The sequence below is a fragment of the Folsomia candida genome, unplaced genomic scaffold (genome assembly GCF_002217175.1).
Source record: "Folsomia candida strain VU population unplaced genomic scaffold, ASM221717v1 Fcan01_Sc016, whole genome shotgun sequence".
In the NCBI taxonomy this organism is placed as follows: Eukaryota; Metazoa; Arthropoda; class Collembola; order Entomobryomorpha; family Isotomidae; genus Folsomia; species Folsomia candida.
In genome coordinates, this window is record NW_019091208.1 from 170,176 (window position 1) to 180,940 (window position 10,765).

The window sequence follows — 10,765 nt, forward strand, 5'->3', positions numbered from 1 at the left end:
TGATTTGTAGGATGTCCATAAATTATAGAGGTTAATAAAATGCGTTTATTTTACTGATAGTATGCTTTTCTGCTAAATTATGTTGCTTAATGATACAATTTTACCGTTTAACAAACTTCGCTCGATGCCAGGGAATATTCCAATATTAAGTTCGCCGTTCAATTTTTCAACTCGTACTGGAAGTTCAATTCCTGTACTAGTCGAGATCATAATGACTACAAAAATTTGTACAGTGATCTGAAATTACAAAATAAGTTAATTAACTTTAATCGGTATAACTTCACCTTCCAAAAATTCAGATGCGCAAAAATAGGATCAACAATTTAGCGTTTTCTCTAAGGAGGAGGCACCCTTCTTATGGGAAAACTGCCTGCCGTCGAATTTTCTGAATTTTTGATATGTTGTAGACTTCGATGTGCTGAACAAAAGTCTCCATACCCCCGACCCCAGATTTTCGCTGGTTTGACCTCCAACAGAGGTCAAAGGTCAGTATAACTTGGCCATAACTAAGTATATGTAAAATTTTACAAATTTGTCCTGACGTCAGTTGTTGATGGATTTTCAAAATTCCGGATGTTTTGGAAACGTGGGACCGTTGGGCGAAATATATATTTCCAGATTTTTTAAATTCGGCCACACCCCCTATATATTGATGTAATAAAGTATAAAACTGAGATTAATATCTCTAACTAATCATTCAACTCCACATTGAAGTTAAGACAGCATAGTTGCCGATTCTTTGCGTAATTGATTTACATTGTCATGTCATCGAAAAATAGGTCAGAGGGTCACACCCCACTCTAGTGGGGTCCCTGTGGGTGTGGTCCGAACAGGAAAAAATGTATAAAGTCGGTTCCTAGTATTGTTTCTGAAATTAACTATTGTAATCGAGGGTAATTTTGTATGTCTGCCCCACTTGTACACCATGACCTTAATGTGTATGGCGTAGGGGAGAGGGGGTGTGGCTTTTGGCGATTTTGCGACAGTTTTATCAATACCTGGCTTGCGGCACATCATTTTTCTCAGCACACAAAGCCGATTACGACCGCTTGTTCAAAATTTCAAAACCACACCCACTGGGGGTGTGGTCATTGTCGACTATTTCAATCCAACGCAAGTATCTCATGCGACATATCATTTGTCTCAGCGTACAAAGCGGATTAAGACGGCGTATACAAAATTCCAAAACCACGCCCCCTGGGGGTGTGGTTCCTGGGAACTATTTTATGCGACATACCATTTTTCTCGGCGCCCAAATGCGATTAAGATGACGAAATTAGTTTTCTTGCCAATTTTTAAAACTTTATCTTTTATAAGCAGGTTATATCTACTCGGTGTGTGTCTTGTACCCAAAGCGGATAAGTTATAAATTGAGATGGTCGGTTGATGGCTTTGTTTGATGCCGTTAGAACTATTTTGATCCATCGTTATGAGGAATGGTTTGGACACCTTTGCTGGTAAGGATGATTGTAATAACATGATGGCGCAGTACTTACGTTAGTCAGTTGTCATCTGCATCATCAAATAACTCCGGAGCGTCTCTGTGGGCAGCATCATCGATAATGCCTAGGAGACTATGCGATGGAGCTTGTAATTTATCTTGGTGTCTTGCCCAGCCCATGAACCAGAGTACACTTGCAATATGCGAACAAGTTCCCAAGGTGCGAGCCCCTGTTTTGCACTGGCAATACCAACCTTGAATTGGATTTGGAAGAGGGTGTGGCAGTTGCTCTCCCGCTAAGGCTTCCTCAAAGGGTACCTCGTGGAACTGAATCCACAGTTGGTATTTTGCAGCTCGAGTGTGTCTGAAAATACAATTGGAATAAAAAGTAAGCTTACTTGATCAAGTTATTTACAATATGATGTAATACAATTATTATCAAAATTTCTACCTGGAATAAACTTGAGCCCTTAGAAGCCCTGGGCTTTCGCGGCTTAAATCGAAGCGGTACTCGCCGTCCCTTGTATTCTTATCCTGGACGTAAGCAGGGGCTAGCTTAACCTGGTACTTTCCGAAAGTAAGGTCGCGTAGATACTGCAGCGACAAATGTGGGAAAGCTGGTAGATGGTCTGAAGTCATAGGGAACCATTGAGTAGGAGCTCGTGTTTCTAGACGTTCATCGTGAACACGTTGCATGAGATGGTTAGGTTGAGCAGCTATTCTTAACATTTCTTTGGCTTCGTCAGCGTTGTAGCCAGGCATAGTTATTGGTAGATGGAAGGCATTCAATAGTGCACAGGCTATCCTGACTAGGTCTCCTAAATGCACACAGTTGTGAGATTCCACTCGATGGGCGAAAAATTTGAAGACACTTTTCAAATGACCATTTCTCGCTTCCACAACCCATCGGCTTTTGGTGATCAGTCTATTATTGTTCGCCTCTTCTGTAGGTAACTGGTCTCGCGTGGCTCTTCCTCTCACAATATTTGGTATTTTAGCTCGTATTCCTAATCTCTGAAGTGTCGGGATTGATTCGCGGTAACCGTAGTCTACGATGACGATGTCGCCCTCTTGAATCCACTGACCAAATCCACGAATATCACGCTGGAGTTCATCAATTAAGATTTTTGCATCGTTGTTCTTTGAATCTGAGAAATACGGGCCGTGGACATCGAAAATATAACCATCTGGTGCAACTATCATGATTGGCTTCACAAGATGGTAGCTCTTGTGCATGCAATAACTTTGGCGGGCAATTCTAAAGTTAGAGCTAGTGGCTATTTCAATGTATGTGCCATCAATGCACAATATGGCCTGAGGTTTTTCCGGGTTAGGGTTGTACAGTTGGTTGGCAAAATCTGATACATGTCGATGAATAAATTGTTGTCGGGTCATACTGTCGGGGCCCAGATTAGTTCTTACAAATGCCCTCATAAGTGATTCTCTAACCTTATTCACCGCCAAGCTGACTGCTTGTCGTGTCGAGTAGTGGAATATTGCTTTCAAGAATTCGTCAGGTATTCCTTGCCTAAGCTTACAAAGGAACATGATCAAGTCGATTTTATATACTATTCTATCATGTCCAGAAACTTGCACAGGCCCACACAGCTCGTACAAGTTTCTGAACTGATCTTTGCTTAATGAGGTGATGGTAAAGAAATCATTGTCAGCAATTGTGTTTTCGTCATTGTAGTCTGGCGCTTGGTTACGGATTGCATTCGTGCGGAGCACACTGAACCACCGTTGGATTTCAATAGGTGACAACTTGATAGTTCTTCGCTGGCCTTGCAGCCCTTGGACTAAAAATGATAGAAGTTTTCCATCTTCACCCATGTGGTCCTTGCATAATCTTGATCCCTCAGGAATAAATATCTCTCGCTTGATGAAGACGTCAACCCTAGCGGGCCACTGGATTAATGAAATTTGTTGTTGAGTATGGCAAATACAACATTGTGTGTGCGAGGTTTGTAGCAGAACATTGAACTCTAACTCTTGATGACTGTTCTGATTTTCTATAAGGTTAGAGACCGCACTGTAACACGATAGGCAAAGCCGATCTACTGCAGGATCAATTGCTTCGACGCGATCTCCATCGGGTGTTCTCTCCATCCTTTGATCTTCAGCGATTTCTCTAAAGTGATTCATGTGGTTTCCTTTGAGTTTCTTCATGGTTGATGCAGGACAAGCTGTATGACAAATGTAACATAGGGGTTTACGTTGCGGAGCAGGGTTTGTTTTCATTAAAGATGTCATGTTGTGTTTTATTTGATTTAAGAGAGTTAGTGGCTCGTATTCCATATCACGATTTGAAACCTATATATGAGGTTACCGCCTAGAGCTCCCCGAGCAGGTTCAACAACGAGATCTCTGCTGATTAGCGCATTTCGCCACCCGGCTAGTGCAATCAGAAAGAGGTACGCGCGTATCCACAACTTCTACCAGCAAAGCGCCACCTGAGTTCCCTGGAGCACAAAACTCAGGCCGTTGTTAGTTATTCCGAAATGTATTCCGTTCCAAAAAATTGTGCCGAGTCGTCGGGGAGGAAAGTGTTGCTACCCTAATTGAAACAAATAAAAATGAAATCGCAACCCGTCATGCATTTAAATTTGCAAATAAATCCTTTCCAGCAAAGATGTACGTGAATTTGAACTGGGAGCATTGCGTACTTATGTCTAAAAACAAACATATGGCTGCTTCATAAATATCAAGGGACACAAAATGTTTCACAAAATTTAACTTCATGGTCTATCGTCTGTGACCCAACATATGTATATACTTTATGTGTGTGTATATATGTATTCATATGAATATTATATGAATTCATCTACATATGTGTGTTTGTATGTGCATATGTATGAATGCATCTACATATGTGTGTTTGTGTGTGCCTATGTATGAATTCATCTACATATGTATACATGCATTTATGTATCTATGTATGTATTCTTATCATTACTAAAATTATTCGAAATTTGAAAACGTAACATTGTCCCTAAAACTTGAAAACCACCCCCTAATGCGACCACGTGCAATGACAGCGCTTGCAATGCAATGACTGTCGTGGCCCATTTTAACCAGGGGCACGCGGGGTTGTGCTAGCCATTCTAGCATGGCTGGATGAGGTAGGGGATTGTCAATTACCCTACCCCACGCCGTCCGAAGACGGGTTAACGCACACCCGGCCTAACAAGGGAGAAAGGGGGTTGTGCCCAGTTCTCGCAAGGCCCGTCTGCGCCACGTAGTGCCCACTTCCTACCCGCCAACCGGGACACTACGGACTGGGCCCGTTGTAGTTGGACCAACTCCCCCCCTCCCCTTCCACGGAAGGTGGGTCTCCCACCCCGAGATACCCCCCAACCCCAAGGTTTTTGTGGTGCTGAGGTGCCACCCTCAAGCTCCCACCCGAAATACTGCGGGAGTGGTGCACCCCACCACTCCCACCCTAAATACTGCGGGAGTGGTGCACCCCACCACTCCCACCCGAAAAATTTCCACCGATAAGCGTGTGATGTTGAAGTCTGCTACCGAAACTTTATTGTTGCGCTTCCAACCATTCCAACCCAGCTGATAGTTGCTGGTCGACTGAATCATCGGCGTTCTTTTGTGTCCCACTTTGCCTACCTATTCACTACAGTCAACGATAACTACGCAGTTGATACTGCGTAGTATCAACTGCGCAGTTACGGTTCACTGTTTATAACAGAACTCCTCTTGTGGACAACGCCGTAATTAAGTCATTCAATGTGACGTATTTTAAGTGCGTATGAAGATATTCATGTGCAAAGTATATACTCATGAATGCACATATGTACATAGATATTTATTAATGGTATATATGTGTATGTATGTAGCCACATGTATATTGACATCGTATGTAACTTGTTTACAACAAAATAGCACCTAGGTTAGACATGAAATTCTCAAAATTATAATATAATAAACAAGGGGTAAGTAATAGTGATATTGCAAATGTTGAAGCAAAAATAAATTTATCATTTTATGATTTTTACTTTATTTTGGTTTAATTAATTGTACATCTAGTCCGTATGTACGCATTGGTATTTATTTGCCTTACAATTATGAGATATCATCATCTTTGATTTCATTGTTGCAAATCGGGTGTGGAACATTCCGGCGTAATATTTCTCCAAATGATCTAATCATTGGCAACGCAGCAAAACTGAGTACGATAATGCACTTTATGCCGCTTTCTTAATTTTCTTCGTGTCATGTCCTGGTGACTGGGTGACTTTTAAACCCTTCTATCGGAAGGATCGTTTTACTAGGTAATACGTCATGGTTCCCGAGATTTTTCGATGACCTTCGTATTTTATGTCCTTTGTGATGAGGAATCGCGTGGTGAAACTGGGATTTAAATTGTTTTACTCGCCAAATTTCAAACATAAAACTTAAATCTTTAATTGTCCCGTTATTTCGAAATTTATCGAAGGATCCTGGGAACCAGCGGCAGCAGCAATTGGCCATGGAAGGTATGTATGTGCCCAATCCAGTAGCGTAGCCACGATTAGATATTAGGAGGGGGCTCGGCTTAAAAACATGATTTTATCCACAAGAGTATGGTTTGCGGTCATCCAATTCCTCCGTCCCGCTGAAAATTATGCAGCATGACATGCTATTGTTAACCGTAATATTCCAGGGTAGAAATCGAACTAAAAATGTCTTATATAGATTTCGTCGGACGGACACATTTATTGAAATATGTAGGAATTATAAATTCCACTAGGATAGGTGTTGTCAACATAAACTTTTTGTCCCAGTTGTATGTAGACATATGCGCCTTTACATCGCCTTGAAACGTAAATGGTTACCGGCAGACCTCAAGTGTATTGTTCCAGAGGCCATTAACTTTAGAAAAATATATGGTTCATAAGAATTCTGATGGGCTTTCGGTTGACCTTAGATGCATATGACCACAGAAGGTCAACGCGTAGGTGGAGCGATATTTCTACGGATGTATTGAGAAAAATGATATATCGCTTGACGTGCTGGTGTTAAATTGAAATTGCCGCCAAGGACCCCACCCCAAGAGGTGTGGTTTTTAAATTTTTAATTTGCCGTCGTAATCAGCTTTGTGAGCTGAGACAAATTTTATGTCGCATGAGATACTTGCGTTGGATTGAAATAGCCGACAATGACCATACCCCCAGTGGGTGTGGTTTTGAAATTTTGAACAAGCGGTCGTAATCGGCTTTGTGTGCTGAGAAAAATGATATGTCGCATGAGATACTTGCGTTGGATTGAAATAGCCGACAATGACCACACCCCCAGTGGGTGTGGTTTTGAAATTTTGAACAAGCGGTCGTAATCGGCTTTGTGTGCTGAGAAAAATGATGTGCCGCAAGCCAGGTATTGATAAAACTGTCGCAAAATCGCCAAAAGCCACACCCCCTCTCCCCTACGCCATACACATTAAGGTCATGGTGTACAAGTGGGGCAGACATACAAAATTACCCTCGATTACAATAGTTAATTTCAGAAACAATACTAGGAACCGACTTTATACATTTTTTCCTGTTCGGACCACACCCACAGGGACCCCACTAGAGTGGGGTGTGACCCTCTGACCTATTTTTCGATGACATGACAATGTAAATCAATTACGCAAAGAATCGGCAACTATGCTGTCTTAACTTCAATGTGGAGTTGAATGATTAGTTAGAGATATTAATCTCAGTTTTATACTTTATTACATCAATATATAGGGGGTGTGGCCGAATTTAAAAAATCTGGAAATATATATTTCGCCCAACGGTCCCACGTTTCCAAAACATCCGGAATTTTGAAAATCCATCAACAACTGACGTCAGGACAAATTTGTAAAATTTTACATATACTTAGTTATGGCCAAGTTATACTGACCTTTGACCTCTGTTGGAGGTCAAACCAGCGAAAATCTGGGGTCGGGGGTATGGAGACTTTTGTTCAGCACATCGAAGTCTACAACATATCAAAAATTCAGAAAATTCGACGGCAGGCAGTTTTCCCATAAGAAGGGTGCCTCCTCCTTTGTGAAAATTTTAAGGCGAGCAACAAATAAATAAGTAAATTTATTTCAATAACAAAAGTTTCAAATATCATACAAGTTTACATATATATTTACCCTGGTAATGATTCCTGTTCTAGCGTTCATTTTTAAGGTGTTCTCAAGTTCCAGTATAAATTTGATTTTTCCTTCAGTAGTTAAATTTACTACAAAATCTGAAATCTTAGGATTCCATACAAAAAAATGTTGAGACAATCTTACCGTACGTCTCGCCGTGTCAAAGTCTACTACCTTTTAAAAAATTAACATGTTCGCAAGAAGTAGCATAGTTTGTTTGGTTATAATAAACAAATTTATATAATTCAGCCACAAAGTATAATCTACATACGCTTCAACAATCATAGTCACCACACTTTTAAAAATAACCTTGGTGAAAAGCAAATATATTTTGAATTATAAAAAATAACACCACATTTAACAAATCCAGACGTAACGTTACTCTTTCTTGCCATTTTTAACTTTTAATGCAATTTATTTAATTAGAATTCAAAGTAAATTTACATACTTTTCAAATGGTTAACAGTATTTTAAAGAGTGCACACAAACAAAGTATTCGTATCTAGGTTATCTTTCGAAGTACTTTGAAATTTTTATGATGCTGGTTTATAAAAGGGGTTTATTGCACACGTATAGAAAAACGTACGTACCAAACTGTCTCGTACAAAGTTGTAACCTCTACAATATTATATAATCAAGTTGGAGAGACACATTAGGTTTAAATTGGATCACATAACCTGTTCTCCCGAGTTTACGTAAACAGAGATAAAGTTTTTACAGGTACTGCATATGTACATAGATGCAGAAAATGTTGCTCTTCAACCTTTGTTTTGGTGTGGCTAATCTTAATCGGATCAGATTACATAGGTAGGCGAGGAAGTTTATTTTGCATACATGGGTCAATCATTCGTTTAGGAGTTAAATTTTACCACGGGTATACCTCGATTATTACCAAATTCAACAGACGGTAGTATATTTACATGTACATATTTATGTACCTTTGAAAAAGTACCTTACTTACTCCCAATTCCGAGCATACATAATAACTGATTGACTTTACGACCCAGACACAATCACGCTTCCTGCACTTTCTATAACACGTTTGATTTCATCAGAGTGTTATCAGTTTGATTTATTTCGCGAGCTCAACCCATCGTGTCGGCTTAATGATTCAAATAAGTTGACTGAAAAATTATCATGCACAGCTAACAAGTACATATCTGAGTATTAACTATGCCATGACGCCAGCGGTCTCGCTCCGATTTTGATGAAACTTGGATAATGATGTAGCGTTAGGTAAATAATTGAAAACATGTTTCGGGATTTCATAATTCTCAGTTTCAACAAAGTTATGATAGTGTAGGTGGCCGAAAATTCGCATTTTTCTCCTTCAAAAACAAAAAAAGAAAAACTTCACAAGAAAAATGCGAATTTTCGGCCACTTGAATTTGTTTAAATCGAGCATTATGAAAAATCCCGTACCCTAACGCTACATACCGTAAAAATTCAAATAGTAGCCGTTGCTCTAATAGTAGCCGTGCTCAAATAATAGCCGTGCCTATTTTCAAAATTTTGTAAATAGTGATCGTACTCAAATAGTAGCCCTGCCCAAATATTATTGTAAAGATGAATAAAGTTTTTCTGTATACATTTATAGTGTAGTCAAATTTTCCAATCATAGAAAATTGTTTTTTTTTGTGCAAAATTTGTCGAAAAAAACACAATTTGTCATACTAAAAAATATTTGCCACTGATTTGCATATTCATATAAATTAAAGTTCAAACTTTAAAACCAAGATAGAGCATGGCACGTAATTTAATTTATCTTTACCCGATCATTAATCACATAAATGAACGTATGTGCGTGGCTTCGGCGATCAAATTGCATGTTTATCTGAAATATGCTTATTATCAAGTTGTGCCAAAGATTTTATTTACGTATTGCTTCATCTATTCCAAATGTCACGTAAATACGCGATTTCTACAACAAGCCAGCATAATGAATGACCTACAAAAGTTACCCAGCATAGGACGTCATTAAATACACAAATATTCAATCCAATCAAAAGTGCGACTATCGATTCGAGTGACCCTCACTATATCAAGGAAATTTCAACTATTTCAATAATTATCCATAGCTGATTAGGATAACCCAATGATATGCCAAACTTATTCATAGACCTGTTTGCGTATCACTCGTAGATATTTTTGAATACATTTGACGTTACCAAGACTTAACTACATTATTTTACAAACGGTTAATTTTTACTACGTTAACATATATTTAGTTGGTCTACAATTATGTTTTGCGCAGACCAATCCTTCAGTATTTGCGAGCATCACGTCTCCCCGACATGACCAGCATCAGAGACACGGTCTGACTCGAGCAGAAATTCTGAATTACCAAGGGTGTCCCACTGTCGATGTAATTCGATCCAAACTTGATGTTTAAGACTCCACAAGATTTCAACTGTCTTCGTAAGACGGATTTCCTCACATGTTGCGAAGTCGTGGTATCCAGTTCTTTGAGCGATTTGGTTGAAGCATTGAACACCCAGGAAGCCAAGGTGAACACCAAACCATTGCAAGCTATGGCGTCCACCAGAATCAAGGGAAATATCAGAAATACCGGCATTGCAATTTCCCCGTGCATCGTGATGCACACATATTGCGTTATTATTTGCAACGTTGGTATCGTACAGACCAAAGTTGGTACAATCCTTTCCATGAGATATGCGTTCATTGATTTTTCAATCAGTTGAATCATGCGGTATGCTTTGACACAGAATTCCTGCTCGTTTAGTGAGTTTGACTCCAAAATTTTTCTAAACAATAATTAAACAAAAATTTATTAAGTCGACAAAACCTTGGGAAATATTTCGTACCTGTCCAACAGTTGGAAGTAGTTCAAGATTGAACTGATCCCCGCAAAGAGGTTGTAGACGATGGATGCCGTTCCAACGTAGAAGAAGCACAAGGAAAGATACATTTCCAGCACAGGGATCAATATGACCCACCCACACCAGCTTATTTCTGAACATCCCGCTGACATAGACAGTATGAAGGGAGGGGTACAAGGATTGACGAGAATTAGGCCAAATACAGCCACGGGAATCAGGTAGTAGCTGTGATCCAGTATGATGTAGAAGGCGAGCATCGCCTTTGTCTGCAGCGTGCGATCCAGAGGTGCTTCCCCTGGATCAGATGTATAATTTCAGATATTCAATTCAAATCGCAAACTATATTCATAGTTTTAGGTTTGG

General features: G+C 39.7%; 1 protein-coding gene across 1 annotated transcript; it reads right to left on the reverse strand.

Annotated features, from left to right (window-relative positions):
• Window positions 1–1,049: 1,049 nt before the first annotated feature.
• LOC110856439 lies at window positions 1,050–3,610 on the reverse strand. The gene is made up of 2 exons (XM_022104922.2): window positions 1,893–3,610; window positions 1,050–1,805 (listed from the first exon to the last, which is right to left on the reverse strand). The coding sequence occupies exons 1-2, from the start codon at window positions 3,608–3,610 to the stop codon at window positions 1,502–1,504; spliced, it is 2,022 nt and encodes a 673-aa protein (XP_021960614.1). The 3' UTR covers window positions 1,050–1,501.
• Between the last annotated feature and the right edge of the window lie 7,155 nt (window positions 3,611–10,765).